We start from the raw sequence: 26,329 nt of genomic DNA on the forward strand, positions 1-26,329 counted from the left end.
CATTAGTACAGAAAAATGCTTAAATGTGGGGTAACAGGAGGTGGGAGTGAGGGAGTAAAGGAATAAAACGAGCTCCTGGACAGCTTTCAGATTATGACGAACAGATGAAACTGCCCCCTGCGCGGTTTCACCTTGGACAGGTTTAGTAAGGAAGCTTCTCTGGTAATTCCTGAAGCCAGAACCTATTGTGCTGCTATTCCCACCTCACTGGCTTGCCCAGGCATGTGGCCCAGGGGAAGCCCTGGAGTTCCGGAGGAAGGAGGTAGAGGGGTGCTGGGTTGACCCATGTCCCGCACCCCTTTGTAGGCCTGATTAAAGAGACCTTGGCATGGAGGAGGGCTGGCAGAACCTCAAAGCTCCCAGGAAGAAAAAAGATCCTTCAGGAGCTGGAAGGCCGAAGGTCAAAGCCCCCACCCCAGACCCTCCCTCTGGAGCCGGGAGGGAAATGGGGAAAGCCTACTTCTTTAAAATCAGTGTACTTCTCCATTCATATAATCAGACATACAATTTTATATGAAAAGTGTGTATTGTGGGTTTTTGCCTAATCTGGACTGTGGAGTGGAAAAAAATCAGCCTCTCCTGTGCTTGAATTTTTTCTTTCCTTACCCTAGGTTCCATCCTAAAACTCTGGACTGTTTTGTGAATTTACTGCCATCTGGTGTCAGGATTAGGAAACCACAATTCAGCTCTCCACCTTCACTTTCTTTCTGGAAGGAAGCAACATTTTTTCCCTCAATTTGATGGTCCTGCTTCCATTCTTAAATTATTGGCAGAACTAATTTAATTTTATTATAGGAAATCTTTATTCACCTTAGATTATCTTCCTTGTTTTTTTCTGATAGCTTTCTCATTCTCTTGTCTTTCTAGCCATTTTTTAATTTTAAAAGTTGTTCTGTACAATAATTTTTTTTTTTTTTTTTTTTGGTTTTTGGGCCACGCCCGGCGGTTCTCAGGGGTTACTCCTGGCTGTCTGCTCAGAAATAGCTCCTGGCAGGCACGGGGGACCATACGGGACACCGGGCTTCGAACCTACCACCTTTGGTCTTGGATCAGCTGCTTGCAAGGCAAATGCCACTGTGCTATCTCTCCGGGCCCTCTGTACAATAATTTTAAAAATACACAGAAATGTAAAATATGAGTGACTCATTTTTAATCGATATTCTGTGGTTTACAGGAATATTAATAATGGTTTCTATGCACATAATTCCAACAGTACACCCATCACCAGTGTACTTTCCCAAGTCTTTCCCAGTCACTTTCCCAAGGACCTGGTTGCCCCTTCCTTTCAACGTCCATCCCAACTCAATTGTGTGGATCACTCCTCTCATTGCATTGCATTGGCTTTCACCTTTTATACTTTGCTACATACCTTTAAGTTTCACATATGAGTGATCATTTGTGTTTGTCCCTTTCCTTCTGATTTCATTCATCATGATATCCTCTAATCCATCATTGTTGCTGAAAATTACCTGATTTTGTTTTCTTTGAGCTGCATAGCATCTCATTTTGTTATATATACAAAAACATTTTTGGGCCACACCCGGTGATGCTCAGAGGTTTGGCTATGCACTCAGAAATCACTCCTGGCATGGGAGGGACCATATGGGGGATCAAACCACAGTTCATCCTAGGTTAGCATGTGCAAGACAGATGTCCTACCGCTTTTTTTTTTTTTTTGGTTTTTGGGCCACACCCGGTGACGCTCAGGGGTTACTCCTGGCTATGCGCTCAGAAGTCGCTCCTGGCTTGGGGGACCATATGGGACGCCGGGGGATCGAACTGCGGTCCGTCCTAGGCTAGCGCAGGTAAGGCAGGCACCTTACCTTTAGCGCCACCACCCAGCCCCGTCCTACCGCTTTTGCCACCGCGCTGACTTCTCAATACATTTATATGCATTTGGGCATCTGGTTTTTCCATATCTTTGTTGTTGTATTAATTGGAGCAATGACCATAGGTATACATGTATCTTATTGAATTAAAGTTTTTGCCCTTCAAGAATATATGCCAAGAACAGGTATATTTGGGCCATATGGTAGTTCTCCTTTTTTCTGTTGTTGCTATACCTGGTAGTGTTCAGGGGTTATGCCTGGCTCTGTGCTCAGAAATTACTCGTGGCAGGCTTGGGGGACCATACAGGATGCTGGGGATCAAATCCTCATTGGCTGCATGCAAGGCAAATGCCCTATCTTCTGTGCTAACACTCTAGTCCCTCTGAAATATTTTTGCAAAGCTTAATGGGCATAGGTAGGAAGTTGTCTTAGAAGGTTTGATAAACATCACTATTGAAACCATCTATATGTTGGCTTTTTGTTCTTAGGGATATATTTATTTTAAAATTTTTATTTTTATTTTTTTTTGTTTTGTTTATGGGTCACACCCGCCAGTGCTCAGGGGTTACTCTTGGCTCTACGCTCAGAAATCACTTCTGGCAGGCTCAGGGGACCATATGGGATGCCGGGATTCAAACCACCACCCTTCTGCATGCAAGTCAAATGCCCTACCTCCATGCTACCTCTCTGGCCCTTAAAATTGTTTTTTATAAATTATCTTAACACCATGATTTACAAAGCTGTTCAAAATAGTTATTTCTGGCATTCAATGTTCTGCCACCAATCCCACCTTCATTGTAATATTCCTTCAACCATTATCCCCAGTTTTCCCACATCTCCCTGATTGTCACTTGGCAGTTATGACTAGTTTACTTAATATTGCTTGTTACAACTAAACATTAATGGGATTACTAAAAAAAAAAAAAAAAAAAAAAAAAAACCTTCACTAAAGGAATAATTGTCATATCTCACAATGGTGATTAAGTCATAGGCTGAAGGTTTGCTAAGCTATTTGTTGTTAGTTACTTTATATTATTGGTTCTGTTTGTTAAGCTTATGTTACTTTTATAATCATTTCACATCTAATATGGCACATTACTTCTGGGATGCTAGTATTAAAAAATATGGAGGTATCTAGTGGCTCCATATGCAGCAGCACGTTCCAGGAGATCAAGGATCAGTGGAGCTGGGCTGTTGAGCTGACTTGGCAGAGATTGTGGGTCATGGGTACTGCTGCGGGGGCTTCCAGAAGTGTGGAGGTATTGGGGGAGGCTAGACAGCCCCTGACTCCTGAAAGACCCTAGAGTTCTCAGCCCCCAAATGTCATGCCCAGAGTTTTTGGCAATTAGGTGTTTCTGCAGAGATCAGTGGAAAAGTGGTGAAGTTGAACTATTGGTGTGATGGCAATTTTGAGGTATGTGTAGAGCTGCTGAAGTTTCTGTAATGTGGAGGCACCCCAGAGCAATCAGCTATACTTAGGGGTCTATTTAATTTTATAATTATATGCCTAACTTCTGATATTGAAGATTCATGTTTTCTCTTTTCTTCTCATGATTCAGTATTGAGTGGTTGTATTGTAATAAGGACTCATTAATTTCACCTAGACTTTCAAACGCAGTGGCATAGAGTTTATAGTCACCTCTTAAGATCTTTTTGTTTCTGAAGTTTTTGCCATAATTTCTCTTTTTGCTATTTCTGATCTAATTTATAATGATTCCTGTCTTTATCCTCTTATAAATCTAGCTAAATTTAGTCTTCTTATTTAATTTTTGAGAACCAATTCCTGCTTTCATTTATCCTGTGTATTTTCTAGATTTCTATGTATTTTTGTATTCTGTTTTTTTTTAAATCTCCAACTTTATACTTGAGACTCATGTGTTTATTTTTTGGGTGTATTTATTTTTTTAAACTGTTAGATTACTGATTTGAGTAGTTTTACTATTCTTTAGTATATGAGACCTATATTAATAGGAACATCCCCTTAGTGCTACTTTTGCTATGTTGTATAGTTCTCATAATTTTTCACTTCTTTTGTAATCATTTTGAGAAATCTTTTCTTTGGTTTCCTTTATGATTCTAAAATTATTTAATGTAAAAAGTTAATTTCCAAATTTTCCCCAAATTTATTTTTATGATATTCTTTTTCCCTTCATGGTATTATTATCTTAAGAGACACTTGATTCTGTGTGATTTTATGGATACTTAAATTGTGTCCCAGCATATAGTCTTACCTTCCACGTGTGTTGGATATGTGTATTCAGCTGTTGAGAGGTAGAGGATTCTGAAGTAGGTATTTTAATCTCAGTTTGCCCGATTCCTCATTAAGGGTTTTTTTTTTTTTTTTTTGGGTGTGTGTCGGGGGTTGGGTTATACCAGGCGATGCTCAGGGACTATTCCTGACTCTGCGCTCATGGGTTACTCCTGGCAGGCTCAGGACCATATGGGATGCTGGGAATTGAACTGAAGTCTGTCTGGAGTTGGACATGTGCAAGGCAAATGCCCTATTGTGCTCTGACCCCCTCATTAAGGAATTTTTTGTTTTGTTTTGTTTTTGTTTTGGGGCCACACCTGTCGGTGCTCAGGGGTTACTCCTGGCTGTCTGCTCAGAAATAGCCCCTGGCAGGCACGGGGGACATATGGGACGCCGGGATTTGAACCAATGACCTGCATGAAAGACTAACACCTTACCTCCATGCCTTCTCTCCAGCCCCTCATTAAGGAATTTTTAAAAAATTGATTTCTCTCTGGTTGATCTATCCCGAGAAGAACATATTAAGGTGTCTCACTGCTTTTGTGTTACCATTGATAACCTTCATTTATTATCAGTTACCTTGCGAATTTTAATGCCCCTTCGTTTGGTGCTTATAGTTTGATAGAGTTAAAGTAGTTCATGATTAAATTTCAGTCATACAATGTACAACACCCATCACCAGTGCACACTTTCTGCTCCCAGTGTCTGTTTCCTTTTCTTCCTCACCTTGCCTGCCTCTGTGGCAGGTGATTTTATTCTCTTTCCCTCCCTATACTGTAGTTTGCCATATTATTACTGAAGGGGTGTCATGCATGTCACTTTTCACCCAGTTCTTGTCCAGAGTGATCATTTCTAACTATCAGTGTTGTAGTGGTTCTTTCTCTACCCTAACTGCACTTCTCCACTATTTGGAGCAAGCTTCCTACCATGAACTGGTTCCCTTGGCCCTTATCTCTATTATCTCTGTAATTATCCCAGATTTTTAAAATTTACCATCATTTACATGTCTGATTGCGTTCAGTTATTTGACTCTGAACTTTCTTTGGTCTACAAATTCAGGTGTGTTTCATGTAAGAAGCAGAGGTTGTATTTTTCTTTCTGATCCTTCCAGATACTTGTGTACCTTTTAATAGGAATACTCAGGGAATTTTTTTTTTGTGGGGGGTCGCACCCGGCAGCGCTCAGAGGTTACTCCTGGTTCTGTGCTCAGAAATTGCTCCTGGCAGGCTTGGGGGACCATATGGGATGCTGGGATTTGAAATAGTGACCTTCTGCATGAAGGCAAATACCTTATCCCCATGCTGTCTCTCCGGTCCCATCAGGGAAATTATTAATATGAAAGAATTTGTCACCTTTTTTCAATGATTTACATTGTTTCTGCTATTACATTTTTTTTTTTTTTTTGGTTTTTCGGGCCACACCCGTTTGATGCTCAGGTGTTACTCTTGGCTAAGTGCTCAGAAATTGCCCCTGGCTTGGGGGGACCATATGGGACGCCAGGGGATCCGGGGGATCGAACCGTGGTTCTTGGCTAGCACTTGCAAGGCAGACACCTTACCTCTAGCGCCACCTTGCCGCCCCTGCTATTACATATTTTTTAATAGGATGTATTTTAGTATTCCTTGAAGAACCGATGTGGATATAACAAGTAACCCTCAGCTATTGTTTATATGATAATGTTTTTGTCACTTCCTCAAATTGGAGTATTCCTTAATCAGTATACCTTTTCAGGGTAAAGGATTATTGGTTAGGAAGTTCTTATTATTAATTTTTTTTTTCGGGGGGGGCACACCCGGCCTTGCTCAGGGGTTACTCCTGGCTATCTGCTCAGAAATACCTCCTGGCAGGCACGGGGGACCATATGGGACGCCGGGATTTGAATCAACCACCTTAGGACCTTAGGTCCTGAATTGGCTGCTTGCAAGGCAAACGCCGCTGTGCTATCTCTCTGGCTCCAGTTAGGAAGTTTTTTTTATTTCTTTGGATATAACATACCATCCTCTTTTTTGCTTTGATAGTTTCAATTGAGAAATCTGATGCTAATCTTAAGGTATTTTGCTTGTATGTGAGATTTCTCTCTTACTGCTTTGCTTTAAGGGATATATATATCTTTGGTTTTTGCCATTTTTTTTTTCTTTTGGCCCACACCCGGCGACGCTCAGGTGCCACTCCTGGCTATGCACTCAGAAATTGTTCCTGGCTTGAGGGACCATATGGGACGCCAGGTGCCAGGGGATTGAACCATAGTCAGTCCTAGGAAAGCTGTGTGCAAGGCAGACGCCCTACCGCTGTGCCATCTCTCTGGCCCTGTGGTTTTTGCTGTTTTTGAGCTACTCTTCTCTGTGGGTTTATTTAGTCTGTTTCTGGGCTTCCTGGATCAGTACACAAGTACCTTCCTCAGATTTGGAAAATTTCTGTTAAGTTATTCTCCTCTTTTCTTTTCCTCTCCTGAAGTTCCTTTGATGCAGAAGTTATTTCTTTTTTTCTCTCTCTCTTTTTTTTTTAGAAAAACATTTTGTTTGTTTGTTTTGTTTTTGGGTCACACCTGGCAGCGCTCAGGGGTTACTCCTGGCTCTACACTCAGAAATAGCCCCTGGCAGGCTCTGGGGACCATATGGGATGCCAGGATTCGAACCACTGTTCTTCTGCATGCAAGGCAAGCACCCTGCCTCCATGTTATCTCTCCGGCCCTCTTTTTAGACAAATTTAATAAATGGCATGGTGTGGGGAGTCAGGCCGTGCGTGCAATTGGGATTCGTTCAGGCTCGGCTCGCCTGGGCAGGCTAGACACTCTCAGAAGTTATTTCTTATGATATTATCAAACCTCTCTCTTAAATTTTCTTCTGTAATTCCTAAACATCTAATTTCAGTTGACTTAATTTCTTTTTTTTCAGCTCTTTGTTCCTCTTCGCATATTCTTCAGCTCCTTCATTTGTGTTTAAATGAATTTTTCCACTTATCCAATTTTTTGCGTTTATTGATTCTTCCAGTGATACACTAACAAAGGCTTATGAGAATCTTTGGTATACTATAGTTGTCTTTGATATCATGGGACCTATGTAATTTATTAATTATAATTTATAATTAATGGCTAGAAATAGAGAATATATGATCATGCTTCTCAATTTAAAATTATTTTTGCTAGTTTAGAATAAAGTCTTTTATTTTGGCCATTCCTGTCAGTGCTAGGCCTTATTCCTTGCTCTGTGTTCAGAGATACTCCTGAAGGGCTCTATACCATATGGAGTGCCAGGAATTGACTGCATGCAAAGCAAATGTCTTACTTGCTGTATTATCACTGTAGCTCTAAAAGTTAACATTTTTACTTAAACTTCTAGCTGATTTTTCGGAGGGGGAGCATTCTAAATTATACTTAACACACATAATTTCATTTTATGTACTGACTTTTTTTCCACTCCTGGCTCTGTGCTCAGAAGTCGCTTCTGGCAGGCTTGAGGACCATATGGGATGCTGGGATTCGAACCGGGATCCGTCCTGTGTTGGCCGCTTGCAAGGCAAACGCCTTCCACTGTGCTATCACTCCAGCCCTGTGTGTACTGACTTCTGAAGTCAAGTGACAAACTTAATAGTTTATAATCAGAGCTTTTGCTGTTTGTGTTTATATATGTATATGAGATTTAGGACTACATTTGCTTTATTTTTTCTTCAAAGGGACTCGAGAGATGGCGTTAGAAGAAAAGCTTTCTACTCTTCCCATTATGTGAGAGATCGATCTCCTCATAAAAGAGACAGTTCTTTTTTCAGAGACTCTCCTGTAGGCCGAAAAGATTCTCCACGTAGCAGATCTGGCTCCAGTAGTAGAAGCTATTCTCCAGAAAGAAGTAAAACGTATTCTTTTCATCAGTCTCAACACAGAAGTATGTATATTTTAAACATTGACTATTGAAGCAACATAGTTTTTCAAAAGTTTATTTATTTTTTATATTTTATTGTCTCTATTTAGTTTTCCAAGAGTTTAAATATCTGTATGTTTAAGGGCCTATTGTTACTCATTCAAATCTATCATTAAAGTGCTAATATTCCTCACCATGGTCCATTGGGCCCTTCAACTTATTTATTTTTAATCTTCTCTAACAAAATGTGTGCAGTCACACTGCTTTAATAAATATACTTGTTTGTTTTTTTTACTTTATTTTGAGAATTTTCAAGCACTGAAGGTAGGATAGTGTAATAAATATTACACACTCATTCTGGAGAACTGTTTCAAATTATTATTTATTGACATTTTACTTCTGATTCTTCAGCATGACAGGGATGTGCAAGTTGCAAAGTCATGTGTAACCATGTTTTTTATTAGTTCCTGGGCAGGCTAAATGTCTTTAATCTTCTGTAATTAGGTGTTGTCTATATCTGCCTTACATTAAACACATATATTAGTGTTTTTTCATGAAAATTAACTGTGGTTTATTCTAAATATAAGTTATAGCCTTAGAAGATATAGAATTAAAATTTATCATGTTTGGTTTGGTCCTTTTCTATTTCAATTTTGTGTTTTTATGTTAGAATGCCTGGACATTGAATGTATTCTGTGCAGCCATAGCATTTCATCCTAAGTTGTGTTGCTTAGTATTGTTAGAATAAATATAGCAATTTCTGATCTGGATAAAATATTCCTGAATAATTTTTCTAGGCTTTACTATTTGCAGTTAAATTTATTCCCAAAAGGTTTCTTTATTTTTTTGAGGTTTTGGGCCATACCTGGTGACGCTCAGGGGTTACTCCTAGCTGTGCGCTCAGAAATCGCCTGGCTTGGGGAACCATATGGGACACTGGGGATTAAACCAAGGTCTGTCCTGGGTCAGCCTCATGCAAGTCAAATGCCCTACCAATGCACTATTGCTCCAGCCCCATTTTGGGTGTGTGTGTGAGTTTTGGGCCACACCTGGTGATGCTCAGGGGTTACTCCTTGGCTATGGGCTCAGAAATTGTTCTTAGCTTGGGGGACCGAACCACGGTCCGTCATGGGTTAGCTGTGTGCAAAGCAAATGCCCTACTGCTGTGCCATTGCTCCAGCCCCTCTCCGGACCCATATTCCCAAAATATTTTCTTTTCTTTCTTTCTTTCTTTTTTTTTTTTTTTTTTTTTTTGGGGGGGTTTTTGGTTTTTGGTTTTTGGGCTACACCTGGTGGTGCTCAGGGGTTACTCCTGGCTGTCTGCTCAGAAATAGCTCCTGGCAGGCATGGGGGACCATATGGGACACCGGGATTCAAACCAACCACCTTTGGTCCTGGATTGGTTGATTGCAACGCCACTGGCTATCTCTCCGGGCCCTCCTTGTGCCTTCTTAATTTTCCTTTCTGAAGTGAATTTTTTTCTGAACTACTGACTTTCACTGAGATTGTAGGCAGTTGAACCTACCTAAGCCATTTTGTTTGTTTTAATATCACTTCTTTTGCATTAGTTGAAATGTAGTTAATGACTCATGGTCTTCTCTTGTAGTCTTAAAATCTCATTAGTGATTCTCTATATAAATAGCAGATGAAAAGTTGTTTTATCTGCAAAGAAAACAGGCTTTATATATTTGTTTTGATAATGATTATATTTTGATAATAATTATGATAATAAAAATTAATTATTATATCAGTTGCCTGAGACAAGCCATAGAAATGTCTGGAGATCCCTCTCTATTGACCCCAATGATTTATGTTTGCTATTATTCCACTATTAGTGATTCCTCTATCTTGTCATGCTTTTCTCTTTAGTATTTGATATGTTGGGTGTTTTTTTTTTAAGTACATTCCTTAAATTTCTTAGGTTACAAATTATTTTATTGAAAAAAGTTACCTAAAAAGGCCTGATTTTCAAAATAAATTTATATGAAAATGTATAAATATTTGTAAAAAAAATTTTTAGATTTTTTTGTTTTGTTTTGGGGTCTACCAGGCAGCACTCAGGGGTTACTCCTCGCTCTACGCTCAAAAATCACTCCTGGCAGGTTCGGGGGGCCATATGAGATGCTGGGATTTGAACCATTGTCCTTCTGCCGGCAAGGCAAATGCTCTACCTCCATGCTATCTCTCCGGCCCTGGAGAGATCAAAATTTTTATAAAATTTTTAATAAATCCATTGTGGTTCTGAGTGGTGATTATGTAAGCACTTGGTGATTCATTTTAAACATTTGCTAATTATTATTAATTATACTAGTGATGCTCCTATATTAATTAGACTGTGTGATATTTTGGTTGAAAGTTTAAAATAGGAGCCCGGAGATATAGCACAGTGGTAGGGTTTTTGCCTTGCAAGCGGCCAACCCAGGACCAATGGTGGTTTGAATCCCGGCATCCTTTATGGTCCCCTGAGCATGCTGGGGTGATATCAGAGCAGAGAGCAAGGAGTAAACCCCCTGAGAGTCGCTGGGTGTGACCCAACACCCCCCCCCCAAAAAAAAAGTTTAAAATATTAGTACATAAGATATGCAAGGTTTTTAATATTTATTTATTTAGTGGTGGTAATGATGTTGTTTTCTAAGATTCTAACTTTTGTTCTAACACTGTCCCATTTTTGTTACAGTCATTATTTAAGATAAAGGGTATTTTAAAAGATTATTAATTATCAGGGGCTGAAATGATAGCTCAGTGGTAGGGTGTTTGCGTTGCACGCAGCTGGCTTGGGACAGACCTACGTTCGATCACCAGCATCCCATATTGTCACCCAAGCCTGCCAAAAACCAAAAAAGAAAAAAAATTCTTATCAGCATTTAGTGTTCCTTAACATCTTTTGGGATGGTCTTTAATTGTACAAGAAATAACAGTACTATTTTGATGTTCATTTGGATGATAGAAACCATTGTTGACCTTCAAGATAAAGGCAGAATACCTATTATTTTTATTGTTTTAATCAGTGCTTTAAAAATCAACATTTTAGGGGCCAGAGAGATAGCAGAACGTAGAGCATTTGCCTTTGCAGCCTATCCAGGATGGGTGGTGGTTTGAATCCCGGCATCCCATATGGTCCCCCGAGCCTGCCAGGAGTAATTTCTGAGCTCAGAGCCGGGAGTAACCTCTGTGTACCACCAAGTGTGACCCAAAAGCAAAGAAAACAAAGCAAAACGGGGCCGGGAAGGTGGTGCTAGAGGTAAGGTGTCTGCCTTGCAAGCGCTAGTGTAGGACTGACCTCGGTTCGATTCCCTGATGTCCCATATGGTCCCCCCAAGCCAGGGGCGATTTCTGAGCACATAGCCAGGAGTAACCCCTGAGCGTCAAACGGGTGTGGCCCAAAAACCAAAAAAAAAAAAAAAGAAAACAAAGCAAAACAAAAATCAACATTTTAAGTAATATCTTCTGGCTCTGAATGTACTTGGAAATCTTAATGAAATTTTTGATGAGTTTTTTTTTTTTTCCCAAAATTTTTTTTGAATTTTTATTTATTTTTTTTCGGGGGGGTCACACCCAGTGGCACTCCGGGGTTACTCCTGACACTGTGCTCAGAAATTACTCCTGGTATCTTGGAACCATTTAAGATGCCTGGGATAAAACCTGGGTTAGTCTTGGGTCAGTGGCATGCAAGGCAAACGCCCTACTGCTGTGCTATCATTCCAGTCCCATGAAATTTTTTATTATTTCTGTGAAACCAATATGATTTAGGGATTTAATTCTGCACTTAGGAAGAAGACTTTTTTATATTCGTTTGAGGAATGATGACAATGTGGAAATAAGGCTTTATCATCTGAATTAGTCAGTAGGGATGGTGAACTCATTCTCTCAACAGCTAATTATTATAGTGATATTGTATTGTTCTTTTGGTTTGAAATTTTCTGTATTTGTGTTTGCTAATAGTCTTATATTTAACAAAGTTTATTTCATGTGAATGATTTCCCAAGCGTAACAGATTTAGTCTTTGCACTATGATTTGGTCAAGTGGGAGGGGCAAATAAATCATGAAGCAGTCAGGAATATTTAACTTAAAATCTGAAGGGTGATTTGTAGAAGCATGTAGAAGCATGCAAGTGATGTTATATAGAGCTCCTAAATTATAATATCTACTATTTATTCATAAGAGAGTTACATCTATGAGTTTCTTGAGTGAAACTTAATATAGCTATGACTTTTCTGGTATCTGAATAGAATGTAAGGGTTTTGAGATTAATGGCATTCCCATATGTATGCATTTATAGATATTCCTGTTTAGGAACATAGTATATTCTGTCATTAGCATCTATTTATACACACACAGATGATAAAATGCTTCATATTTTTTGTGAGCTCATTTGGTTTTAGTATACATGTTGCCAAAGCAAGCACAAGCTCATTTGGTTTTTATTTTGAAAGAGATAAAAAGATATATATATTTATAATATTCCAACACCTTCCTTTGCGTTTCCTCTTTTTCAATTTGAAGGAAAGGTGTGATGAAAGTAAATGTTACAGAGCTTTTTTTCTTTTTTCTTTTTGGTTTTCAGGCCACACCCATTTGATGCTGTGTGGTTACTTCTGGCTAAGCGCTCAGAAATTGCCCCTGGCTTGGGGGGACCATATGGGAGGCCAGGGGATTGAAATGGGGTCCTTCCTTGGCTAGCGATTGCAAGGCAGACACCTTGTCTCTAGCGCCACCTCACCGGCCCTGGAGTTTTTTTTTTTTTTTTCTTTTTGAATTTATTCTGTTGAAACAGTTGTGATCTACTGAGTTCTTCCTTCGTAGTTCAATTTCAGATATACAGTAAGTCTGAGCCATTCCCACCACCAGTGTCAACTTCTCTCCACAGTGGATCCAGAGTACATCCTATACCACCACTCTTTGCCCCTGACCTGCCAGTATAACATGCCCATTTAAGTTTAAATTGTTAAAGTTTAGGTCTCTTGATTCTATTGTTGTTGACTTTGACATTTAGTTCTATTCTTATTTTCTTCCCCACCAATGCATTTGAGACCACTTGGCTCATGGCCCCCAGCCTTTCTTTATACCTTTCTTCTTAGTTTTTTTTGGGGGGGGGGTTATTTTTGGGCCACACCCCGTGACACTCATGGGCTACTCCTGGCTATGCACTCAGAAATCTCTCCTTAGCTTGGAAAACTATATGGGATTCCGGGGGATCGAACCGTGATCTGTTTTAGGTAGTTACCTTACAGCTTATGCCACCGCTCTGGCCCCTCTTCTTAGTTTTATAGAAAAATGCAAATATGTGTTAAAATAAAGTATTTCACATCCCAGGGTTCTATGAAAAAGGTAGGAGCCCCTATTTAAAAGATTAGAAATAAAAAAGAGGTGCCAGAGAGATAGCATGGAGGTAGGGTGTTTGCCTTGCATGCAGAAGTACGGTGGTTCGAATCCTGGCATCCCATATGGTCCCCTGAGCCTGCCGGAAGCGATTTCTGAGCGTAGAACCAGGAGTAACCCCCTGAGCGCAGCCGGATGTGACTCAAAAACCAAAAATAAACAAACAAATAAATGAATAAATAAATAAATAAAAGGAAAAAAAGGTGTGTGTGTGGTTTGGGTTTTGTTTTGGTTTGTTTTTTGTTTGTTTTTGCATAGGACAGCAAAATATGGAAAAAATAGAAAGGAAAAACCTTGGCTTAAAACCAGGGAGACCGACCCTACTCGTGAAACATCCTGCCATAAGATCAACTACAGGCTCTATGTTTGAACAGGTCCTATGTTTTCGTAAGCTCATTTGGTTGTAAAGGAGAGTTCAGAAATACACTTCCAAGCATTTCTAGTTAATACTGTATCTATAAAGCCTGATTATTTGGGGGAAGCATAAATGGTTGAAAATTTATCCTTCCCCTCCATCAACTTTTAGAGAGCTTCCTACAAGATAATTTTTCTTGTGATTTTCTTTCATTTTCTTTTTTAAATTTAATTTAATTTAATTTTTTACTTATTTATTTTATTTATTTATTTATTTATTTTTGGTTTTTGGGTCACACCCAGCGGCACTCAGGGGTTACTCCTGGCTCTGTGCTCAGAAATCGCTCTTGGCAGGCACCGGGGATCATATGGGATGCCGGGATTTGAACCACCGTCCATCCTGGAATGACTGCACGCAAGGCAAACGCCTTTCCACTGTGCTATTTCTCCGGTCCCTACTTTCATTTTCTGTTTTATATCTCCTTGAAATCTTGTTATTTCTAGTCTAAAGACCCAATTTTATATTCATTCATGATCCAAAAAAAAAAAAAAGTAAATTATTTCTTTAGCAGCTAAGAAATACAGCCATTTAAGCATGTGTATGGTATCTTTATTGTTTTATTCTGTTTCTTTTTTAAGACTTCAGCTATTAAAGAAATGAATGTAATGAATGTAGTACCTTTTTGTTTATTGATAAGATGGTAATTTGAAAGTATTTTGTTTTTACACATTAGGTACTATGATGAGTCTGGTCAGGTTTATTTTTTATTAAAATATCAGGAAAATAAATATCTGAAAATTATATCAGAATATGGATTTATATAGTCATCAAATATTGCTTATTGGTAACTCATGTTTGCTCTACAAAGCATCATGGGGAAAATTTTGTTATTGTTTTTGGACTACACCCAGGGAACCACAGGGTGCCAGTCATTATGTCCATACACAACTTTGGTACACAAAATATATGCTCCAGAGTATAGTGAATAAGGCTTTTGCTTTTATGCGGCAAACCTGAGATACTGTCCCCCAGATCCCACCATGAATGATCACAAAAAAAAATAAGTAAATAAAATTTAAACTCTGAAATTATGTCCCTTATATTTTTTTCTGTAAGACTGCTAGATGTTTGTTGATTATTTAGCTGCTTCTCCATCTTTGATTTTACCTCCATGGAAAGAACTTTATACCTATCCTATGAAACAAGTATTTGATATTCTTTATTTTCTATTTCTTTTTTGTTTGTTTGTTTGTTTGTCTTTTGTTTTTGTTTTTGGGTCACACCCGGCAGCGCTCAGGGGTTACTCCTGACTTCATGCTCAGAAATAGCTCCTGGCAGCTCGGGGGACCATATGGGACTCCGGGACTCAAACCGATGACCTTCTGCATGAAAGGCAAACGCCTTACCTCCATGGTATCTCTCTGGCCCCTTTATTTTCTATTTCACTCACTAATATATTTATTAGTATTTGACTTCAATGCTGCCTCCTTCAGTGTTTTTTTTTTTTTTTTTGTGCCACACCCAGTGACACTTAGGGGTTACTCCTGGCTGTGCACTCAGAAATAGCTCCTGGCTTAGGAGACCATATGGGAAACCGGGGAATAGAAGTGCAGTCCGTCCTAGGCTAGCACTTTCAAGGCAGATGCTCTATTGCTTGCGCCACCACTCCTGACCCTCCAGTATTTTTATTCTGTTTCCTTCCTTCATGCTATTTAGGTGTCATTTTCATTAAGTCATACAAAAGCAAGAATATTATTTTTTCCTCTTTTTTCAAGCACATAGTTCCTTCTTAGATCAAGTCTGAGATGATTTGAGCTACTGGGTAACTATGTGAGGAAGTTACACTAGAGATGTAACTTTTTTTTTTTTTTTTTTTTTTGGTTTTTGGGCCACACCCAGTGACGCTCAGGGGTTACTCCTGGCTATGCGCTCAGAAGTCGCTCCTGGCTTGGGGGACCATATGGGACACCGAGGGATCAAACCGCGGTCCGTCCAAGGCTAGCGCAGGCAAGGCAGGCACCTTACCTCTAGCGCCACCGCCCGGCCCTAGAGATGTAACTTGAGATGTGAATGGAGAAGTGTTTTAGAGTTGCTAGCCTTGCACATAAATGTGAGGCCACAAATTCCATCTCTCAAAACCTCCTCATATACTGAACACAATCCCAGAGGTACTGCACTTGTGTGGGTTCTGACACAAACAACTAAATGTATGCAAAAGTTACACTAAAACTGAACACCAACCAAATGTGATCCTCTCTGGTTATCATCCTAATAAGGAGGATGGGGTAAACAACAATAAACTTCTTTAAATAGCATTTTAAAAAGTGAAATAAAGGAGGGGGGGTCTTTGCCAGCATGGAGGTCAGAGGGAAGATGGCTGAAAGGAGTTAAGATGCAGGGCAAGCTAAGAATGGCATGCGTAAATGGTTAGCAGCCACATCTGTTGGCTAGGGCTGAATAAAGATGTTATCTCTCTGGAAGCCTGCCTGTGAGTGAGTTCAATATTCGTCGCTTTTCTGGACCCCGGGTCACGTGTTATTTGTTCCCGTTTTGTTTCTTCACTTAAAATAAGATATAGGTCAGGAAGGGGACTTCTGAGAATTCTGTTTATGGATGATTGTCCTTCCACTGTAACTTTACCTTGTCCTCTTTCTTTGCATCTTTGTTCTCATAATTAAAAATAAAAAAATTTAAAAAAAGATTTAAAAAAGTGAAATAAAGAAGCTTGAGTGAAATTAGTTGACTTGAAAGATAATGATAGGGCCAGAGAGATGGCATAGAGGTAGGGCATTTGCCTTGCATGCAGAAGGACGGTGGTTCAGATCCCGGCATCCCATATGGTTTCCCCAGCCTGCCAGGAGCAATTTCTGAGTGTAGAGCCAGGAGTGATCAATCTCTGAGCACTGCTGGGGGTGACCCAAAAACAAACAAACAAAATTGGTATTCATAATTGTAAGATTATAGAGAAAAAAGATTGGATATTCACATGTAGCAAAAAATTACAAAGAAGTCGGCTAGAGTGATAGCACAACAGGAAGGGCATTTGACTTTCATGTGGCTGATGCGGGTTGGATCCCTGGCATCTCATTGGTCCCTGGAGCCAGCCAGGAGTAATTCCTAAGTGCACTGAGTACCACTGGGTGTGGCCCCAAAACCGAATAAAAACCAAACCAAATCAAATAAATTAAGCCACAAAAAAAATAAAGAAGAAAAAGAAAAAAGTAAGGGGCTGTGGTAAGGCATTTGCCAGGAGGGGCCTTGTTTGACTCCTGGCATCCTATATGGTCCCCCAGCCTGCCAGGTGTGATTTCTGAGTGCAGAGCCAGGAATAACCCCTGAATGCCGCTGGGTGTGGCCCAAAACCAATCAATGTATCAATAAATAAATAAATAAAGTTTAAAAAAAAGAAAAAGATGTTGTTAGGGGAATGTAAGGTTTTGTCTGTAATGTGGTAATTTCTATAGATCTTCAGAAATTTGCAGTCCAGATAAATTCATTCAAAAAGTTGCTATATGGTCCTAAGTTGTTTTAGGTAAACTTATTAGGGCTGGGAGATATGTAATTGAATATTTTTGTTATTGTTGTTTTGGGGCCACGTCTGCCTGTGCTCAGGGATTATTCTTGGTTCTGCTCTAACAGATCACTCCTGATAGGCTCCAGGATAATACAGAGTGCTGGGGATCAAACCAAGGTACTCCTCTCTCTGCTCAGGAGTCACTTCCGACAGTGCTCTGGGACTGAGCAAGGCAAGCCTCTGCTTTATTCTGCTGAAGAGATGTACTTTCTCTCTACTGGCTGGTTTAAAGAACCAACTGAGATGTCAGGAATTAAGACCCGGTTGGCTGCATGAAGGCAGATCCCCTATGCACTGTATTCTTTCTCTGGTACATGAAATAACTTTTTACAGTTTGTCATTGTGAGCCCAAGGTATTAATTTTGACTTTTACCAATATTCATGAAGTAGATATAACTTCCATGGCTAATATCAGGCTATTTATTTGGAGTGATTGACTATGCATTTTGGAAGATTATGGACTAGCCAACTAAGTAGAACCATTTAAGATACTCCAGTAAAAGATCACTATTGTGACCTCTTGATTTACAAGGAATTTGAATAAACACTTAATGAAACCGTAATATATAAGTGGCTAGAGAATTTTATATACATGATTTTTTTTTTTTTTTTTTGGTTTTTCGGGCCACACCCCTTTGATGTTCAGGGGTAAGTTACTCCTGGCTAATTGCCCTGGCTTGAGGAGACTATAGGGGACGCTGGGGGATCGAACCGCGGTCACGATCTTTCCTTGGCTTGCAAGGCAGACACCTTACCTCTAGCGCCACCTCGCTGGCCCCTATATACATGATTATTAAAATTAAAAAATAAAATTCATACTGTACATACATACTTTACACACATCTGCTTTTAACACATATACTTTACATATTGTACTATCCATATTTTACACACTCTATATACTTTACATAGATATTAAAATTAAAGTGAAAATAAAATCTATAGTATATACAATAAATGTTTGTGATATGACAGACACTATACATTGGGCTGGGGTGTTAGCACAGTGGGTAGGGCGCTTACCTTGCATGCAGATGACTCCCCCAGCATCCCATATGGTCCCCCGAACCTGATAGGAGTAACTTCTGAGCACGGAGCTAGGAGTAATCCGAGTGCTGCCAGATGTGGACAAAAACCAAAGGATAAAAAGATCCTATAAATAAACTATGAATGAACAAATGAACTTTATATTGTACTTAGCTGTTTAGGAGAGATAAGTTTTTGTTTTGTTTGGGGGGTTGGTAGGGGTCCTTGTCAGTTTGGGCCATACTTGGCGATGCTCAAGCCTTACTCCTGGGTTTGCATTTTGGGATCACTCCTGACAAGGCTAAGAAAATGGAGTTCTGGGGATTGAACTCAAGTCAGCTATGTAAAGCAAACAATATGAGAAAAATGCTATTTCTTTAACAGCATATTTTTTAAAATTAGGGTGACAATATTCCTGTGCTTTATGTGTTGAAATTGTTTTCTTTTATTTGGCAATGCCCAGGGATTATTTCTGATGCTTGAGGGAACTATCAATACTAGGATTCCTAATCTAGTCCTTCTGTATATACAAAGCATGTACTCTAACCCATTGAGCTAGCTCAACAAGTCCTGAATTATTTTTTTAGTGTAGATTTACTGACATTGTTAAAATAATTCAGTGGGAGAAAACCTAGTAAAATTGACATTTTAGCCTACCAAAACATCTCCAGAAAAATGTGAAGTAAATGTTAATGATGTGTGCTTCAGGGCCCGGAGAGATAGCACAGCGGCGTTTGCCTTGCAAGTAGCCGATCCAGGATCAAAGATGTTTGGTTCAAATCCCGGTGTCCCATATGGTCCCCCGTGCCTGCCAGGAGCTATTTCTGAGCAGCCAGCCAGGAGTAACCCCTGAGCACCGCTGGGTGTGGCCCAAAAACCAAAACCAAAAACAAAAAAAAGATGTGTGCTTCATTGGGAAATTATATGAGATTCTCTGGTAGTTTGGTTAGACTATTTAGAAATTAGTCCATTTGTATAAATAAGAGCTTGCAGGTAAGGAAGCTAGCAAAAATACTTAGAAGAGTAAATTCAGGAAATCAGTGATTAGTATAAGAGAGTAGTTTGGGGGGCCGGAGAGATAGCATGGAGGTAAGGTGTTTGCCTTTCATGCAGGAGGTCATCGGTTCGAATCCCGGTGCCCCATATGGTCCCCCATGCCTGCCAGGAGCAATTTCTGAGCCTGGAGCCAGGAATAACCCCTGAGCACTGCCGGGTGTGACCCAAAAACCACACACACACACACACACACAAAAAAGAGAGTAGTTTGTAGATTTGTTTATAAGAAAAAGTTATTTTAAAAAGAAAAAGTTGCAAAGAGAGAATAATAGGTAGGATATTGGTCTTGCACATGCCTGAGCCGGGTTTGATCACCGGTATCCCATATGGTCCCCTGAACTGCTAGGGATAATTACTGAGTGCAAGCCAGGAGTATCCTAGAGCAACGTTGGGTCTGGCCCCAAGTCTTTATGAAAGCTTTAATATATATAATGAACATGATTTAATTGGACAATTTGGAGGACATTTTTAATATTAAGACTTGAATACCATTTCCAGTCGGACTCAAGGCTTAATTTAACCCTGGCTGTGTGCTTAGGGATCTCTCCTTTCCTGGCTGATTCAGAGAATCATATGAGATGCTAGGGATTAAGACCTGATTGGCTGCATGCAAGGCACTTCCCACTATATTCTTTCTCTGGTACATGAAATAACTCCTTACAGTCTGTCATTGTGAGCTCAAGGAGTTAATAGACTCACCAACACCTTTCCAGTTTTCTGGAAAAAAACCATTCCAGTTTTTATTTAGTGGTGACTAGATTTTTTTGGGTGTTTTTCTTTAAACAGTTATTTGTATTTAGCTTTATGGAGCCTAAGGGTACTTGTAATGATGAATGCCTTTATTCTTTTTTCTTTTTTCTTTCTTTCTTTTTTTTTTTTTTTTTTTTTTTAACCTCCACCCCTTCCGAGACTTTATTCTTGTCTTCAGCTTTGGTGTAATATGCTTTTCCCCATCTAGTTTCATTGTGGGACCTAACTGACTTGTCTCATTATATTCTTCCGTAAGGAATATTCTGGCAACACTCCTTGGGTAGGAAAGAGTTTAGGGTCGTTAGCAAATGCATAGAAGTTCTACTTATTGTCACTCCCGCTTCTGGGTTCTGTTCACTCTGGGCACTGAGGTGCTGGCGTTAATTCCTCCCTGCCCACCTTTCCTAGAGTCCATGCGTGATGATGCCTCCTACAAAAGACAGAAAGAAGGAAAACCAGAAAGAGGTGAGTTTTGAGGTAGATCTTGATTTGGGATTCTGAAGGGTGGGTGGGCTTGTATCTATAGAGTTTTGGAAATGGGAAAAGTATAATCTCTTTAAAAGTCTATTTGCCGGAATCTGCTGAACTTCAGTAGACCCATGTTGTAGTACTCGAGTGCTTGTGTGAGCTGGTTGTTTGTGCTAACCATTCCTGATTAGAACATTGAGACGTATAAAATAAATAAATTGTTGCCAGATGGAAACTAACAGAGGATCAGGAAATTTTCATTTACCCTTTTCTAAACCCTTTCTGCTGCTTGTCTGAATCATTCCTTTTCTTTGCTTCTCTCTTGTCCCTTGCCTTCTTGCAATATATATACATATATATATATATATATATATATATATATATATATATATATAAAAGCCAATTTAACCTTACCTTCTGAACACTAAGATTGCTTTCAAAGTGCTAACTAAAATTTACAGTACTGTATTTTTCATACCATAAGATGCACCCCACCTCTCAAAGATGGGGAGGATGTTTGTGCATCTTATGGAGCGAATGCCACCTGGAGCTGAAGCCTGAGTGGTGTTTTTAATTTTCTCATGTAAAAATGAGTTGGGGGGGGGGGGCAGAGAGATAGCACAGCAGTAGGACGTTTGCCTTGCAAGCAACCGACCCAGGACCAACGGTGGTTTGAATCCCAGCATCCCATATGGTCCCTCATGCCTGCCGGGAGCAATTTCTGAGCTCAGAGCCAGGAGTAACCCCTGAGTGCTGCCGGGTGTGACCCAAAAACCAAAAATAAATAAATAAATGAATAAATGAGTTAGGTAAATATGTTTAACCAGCTGTGAACCGGCGTATTGTAAATATACTTAGGACTCAGAGGCTGGTTGTTCCCAGCTGCCGTCTCCTAACAGCGGCTTGCATTGCACCATTTGCTTTATAATAATTTTTTTTCTTGTTTTCTTCATCAGAAAACTATGTGCGTCTTATGGTCAGGTTCTTCATTTAGAGCGAAAATACGGTAATTAAATCCAAGAAAAGTTCCAAGATTTGTGAACTGTACTTGGCATACCTTTAAGGACTTATATCTTAGTACTAAATGGAGTTCTAAGAGATTAACAGCTGTTTCTTTTTTATTTCTCTCTGCCATAATTGAGCTTACAGTTGTGCCTTTAATTGGCATAGCGTGTTGGACAGCTCCTCCGAATATCATTGCATGCTAAGGATGGAAAAATTTCACTCTTTTGAGTGCTTCTGTTTTCTAAAGAATTTGAGCAAAGTATACCCTGGGTATTCATTCAGAAATGAATAAGCTGTGACACTTAGATCCTTTAAGAGTTTTTGGTATAGGGCTGGAGTGATAGCACAGCAGTAGGGTGTTTGCCTAGCATGTGGCCGACCCAGGACGGACCTGGTTTCAATTCCCCTGAGCCTGCCAGGATGATTTCTGAGCGTAGAGCTAGGAGCAACCCCTGAGCGCCACCAGGTGTGGCCCCAACCCCCATAAAGAAAAACTTTCGCTATAATTGAACAGACAAGTGTGGAATTTACCATGTGTAATGAACTCAGTAGGAAACAGTATGTTTTACAGGTATAACATGATGTGAAATTTACCAGCTGTAGTGTTTATAGTAGGAAATGATGAAATAAACCATTTATTTATAGTCATCGGAGAATGTAGTGATGTTATTTTTGCTTTATTTTGAAGACTTGCTAGAATTTCAAAATGTATATAGTTGTGTAGGCTTCTTAATGCTTGTACAACCTAAAAGATAATAGGGTTCTATGAATCAAGGAGGTGATTCAAAGAATTGGAGTGCAAGCTTTGCATACCTGTCACTGCATATGTCCTTGAGCACAACTCAGAGTTGTATAACTCTTTATCAAACCCAGTGTGCCATGGTGGGAATAGTCCCTGAATACTGCTGAGAATGCTTCCCATTTCCTCTCACCTTCATAAACACTAATAAAATGCTTCTAGAATTCTAGATTGTTAGAGCTTCAGAGTTTGCATCTGAAGCAGGAATCTTCAACCTCCACTACTATCGACATTTGCAGCTACATTTGTTATGGTGGTTGGTCCTGTGCATTTTTAGGATGTTTAGCAGCAGTTTGCCTTTGTTTACTGTATGCCAGTGGCAATCTCACACTTGTGAAGTCAAAATTATATTTATACATTATTCATGTCCCTGGTTAAGGGAGAGAAATGTCAAGATTTTATGTGTCTCTAGAACACTGGAAAGAGCTGTTATTTCTGCTCTAGGTAATTAGGGAATTTTGAACCTCCAGTCTGTCAATTAGTCACTTAGCTATCTTGACTAGAAAGAAAAAGCATAAAGGTTTAGATTGATGCTGCCTCTGTTCTCTGCCTGCCCATGACAGACATTTTTCTTTTCTCTCTCTCCTCTTTATCCTCTCTCTCTCTTCTCTCTCTCTCTCTCTCCTCTCAACTGCTTTCTTGATTTTAACCCAATTACCAATCTGCATCAGTTTCTTAATTATCTATTCTTATTGCTTTTCTTTTTTTTTTCCTGTTCCCATAATTTGTTTTTTGTTTTTTGTTTTTTGTTTTTTTCAGTTTTCCGATCAATTTGAATAGGGGCCAGAAAGATAGTACAGCCAGTAGGGCCCTTGCCTTGCATCCGGCTAAACCAGGCTCAATTTCACTGATCCCATCTGGTTTCCTGAAGACCACTAGGAGTGATTTCTGAGTACAGAGCCAGGAGTAAGTCCTGAGCAACTCTGAGTGTGACTCAAAAACCAAAAATGACTAATTCTCTTGACTAACCAGGAAGGAATTAAAAAGTTGATACATTCTATAGATAACAGTACAAATTCAGTTATTTTTTATGTTTCAGTTTTTTTTTTTTTTTTTTTTTTGTTAAACTGATTAAAGTAGCAGTCTTTAAGTCAATATTATTTGGCTTAATAAGAAAAAAGGTATGGTGGGGCCGGAGAGATAGCATGGAGGTAAGGCGTTTGCCTTTCATGCAGGAGGTCATCGGTTCGAATCCCGGCATCCCATATGGTCCCCCGTGCCTGCCAGGAGCAATTTCTGAGCCTGGAGCCAGGAATAACCCCTGAGCACTGCCGGGTGTGACCCAAAAACGACCAAAAAAAAAACCCCCCAAAAAAAAAAGAAAAAAGGTATGGGCCGGAGAGATAGCACAGCGGTAGGGCGTTTGCCTTGCAAGTAGCTGACCCAGGACCAATGGTGGCTCAAATCCCGGCATCCCATAGGGTCCCCCATACCTACCAGGATCGATTTCTGAGCAGAGAACCAGGAGTAACCCCTAAGCGCTGCTGGGTGTGGACCATCCCCCCAAAAAAAAGGTATACATAAATGCCTGTACTGACTAAAGATCATGCCTAATGTTTATTTACCATATGATATTTGGGTGTTCATTCATATCAGAATTGGCTGAGTTCTAAATAATACATCACTGCTTTTTAAAAATTCTTGAAATTGCCCAGCATTTCAAAGAACACTTGCTAAATTTCTTACATGCCTTACTTATTGATTCACTAGTTACTTCTTTTTGGTGGTTGGATTTTTATTGGGATCTAAGGTAATCCTTTAGGAATGTGGAAGAAACAACGTTTATGATTTTAAAATAGTTTTATATTTATTTTCTTCTCATTGATTATTTGCTAACTAGCATTAGGTATGATTTAGATTGCCTTGATATTCTTTGATGCTATGTTATTTGTTTTTTTTTTTGTTTGTTTGTTTTGGTTTTGGTTTTGGTTTTGGGGCCATACCTGGCGGTGCTCAGGGGTTACTCCTGGCTGTCTGCTCAGAAATAGCTCCTGGCAGGCACGGGGGACCATATGGGACACCGGGATTCGAACTAACCACCTATGGTTCTGGATCGGCTGCTTGCAAGGCAAACGTCATTGTGCTATCTCTCCGGGCCCCGTTATTTGTATTTTTTAATGTGCCTACACACATTAGATTAGAGTATTAGAGTTAGATTTTTGTATTAACACATTAACAATGTAATGAAGGTATTTGTCCTTCTGACTCTTGCTTATTCAGTAATAGAAAATTACTTGAAAAACAGATGAACTAGAAAATTGCCTTTTATATTTTCTTACGTAGGTAAAGAGAGAACTGTTCAGTCTTCGAAAACATCAAGAGATACTTCACCCTCAACTTCTTCAGCAGTTTCTTCATCAAAGGTTTGTTGTATTTAAAAATGTAATTTAAAGAGTAATTAAAAAGTAAATTGCACTTGGGCAGTGGTTGTTGTTGTTGTTGTTGTTGGTGGTGGTGGTGACTGGATTGAGGTTTGGATTAGAACAGGTGGTGCTCATGGCTTACACTGCACTTAGGCATTGCTCACTCCTTGCATTGTTTGGGGAATCATATTTGGTTCTGGAGATCTAACCACCATAGCTCAGGCTGCTAGTTATTGCAGTTTCTAATACCAGTAATTTGCTACATTTGAGGACTTGAATTTTAAGTAATTAAAACTGTGAAAGTGGCAAGCAGTAATTAAGCAGTATTCTTAGGATTTTTTTCTCATGGGTTATGCTAATATTAGTACTCACTGTCATTTTTTTCCCCTTAAATAACCAGGGAGGAATGAATATTTAGATGGTGACTGATTGATAGTTTGTGGAGTGGGGTATAGGCAGAAAACTAATATTTTGTTTTTCTTTTGTGCCACACCTGGTTGTGAGCAGGCTTATTTTTGGCTTCATGCTCAGTGATTGTTCCTGGCAGGCTCGGACCATATGATTTGCCAGAGATCAAAACCCAGTTGGCCACATGTAAAGCAAGCGCTCTATCTGCTACACTATCTTTTTTTTTTTTTTTTTTGGTTTTTGGTTTTTGGGCCACACCTGGCGATGCTCAGGGGTTACTCCTGGCTGTCTGCTCAGAAATAGCTCCTGGCAGGCACGGGGGACCATATGGGACACCGGGATTCGAACCAACCACCATAGGTCCTGGATTGGCTGCTTGCAAGGCAAACGCCGATGCGCTATCTCTCCAGGCCCTGCACTATCTTTCTAACCCATCTACTTTATCTGTTGTTTCCTTAACCAATAACTTGTGTCCATCACTGTCTGTTTACTTTATGTTGGATACTATTTGGTATTTGGTGTGATATAACTAAGGCTGTCCCAGCCTTTTTTGATCTGTCATTGGCTTGTTTGATTGTTTTCCATCCTCTCTCTAAGTCTACCATATCCACTCAAGTATAAGCTGACTCGAATATAAGCTGACCCCCCCCACCAATTTTACTCAAAAAACTGCGAAAACTTAGTGACTCGAGTATAAGCCAAGGTAGAAAATGCAGCAGCCACTGGTAAATATCAAAAATAAGAATATATACCCAAAACAATTAGAATAATTGAGGAATCAATAGTTAATGTTTTTCAATATTTATTGCTAAAGAAAAACTGTAAACTAGCAACAGTAACTTTGAAACTTTAAATAAAGTGCAGAAAACCATAGTTTAACAGTTAATCAAAGTAAATCACAAAGGTTAAAATTCTTTGAAACTGGATTCCTCCTCCTCCTCCTCCTCCTCCTCCTCCTCCTCCTCCTCCTCCTCCTCCTTCTCCTCTTCCTCTGTATGTCCAAACAGAACTTCAGCTGTGTATGATGTGAAGGAATCAGCATGGACATTGTCATTAGTTCTGAGTTCACAGATATCCTCACTGCTGTCAGTCTCATAAAAAGCTCAGAATATTATGGGTTAAATACTGTATATACTGGGGCCGGGCGGTGGCGCTGGAGGTAAGGTGCCTGCTTTGCCTTCGCTAGCCTTGGACGGACCGCGGTTCGATCC

General features: G+C 39.7%; 1 protein-coding gene across 2 annotated transcripts in view; it reads left to right on the forward strand.

Annotated features, from left to right (window-relative positions):
• Nucleotides 1-26,329, forward strand: part of PPHLN1 (periphilin 1) — a 105,189-nt gene that overhangs the window by 49,785 nt on the left and 29,075 nt on the right. The window contains exons 5-7 of one of the 2 annotated variants that reach the window (XM_049783835.1): nucleotides 7,753-7,958; nucleotides 20,484-20,540; nucleotides 24,631-24,710. In XM_049783835.1, coding sequence (XP_049639792.1) covers nucleotides 7,753-7,958; nucleotides 20,484-20,540; nucleotides 24,631-24,710 — 343 coding nt within the window. The remainder of the gene's footprint in view (nucleotides 1-7,752; nucleotides 7,959-20,483; nucleotides 20,541-24,630; nucleotides 24,711-26,329) is intronic. The other variant, XM_049783836.1, reaches the window with a different exon arrangement.

Source organism: Suncus etruscus, chromosome 11, assembly GCF_024139225.1.
Source record: "Suncus etruscus isolate mSunEtr1 chromosome 11, mSunEtr1.pri.cur, whole genome shotgun sequence".
NCBI lineage: Eukaryota > Metazoa > Chordata > Mammalia > Eulipotyphla > Soricidae > Suncus > Suncus etruscus.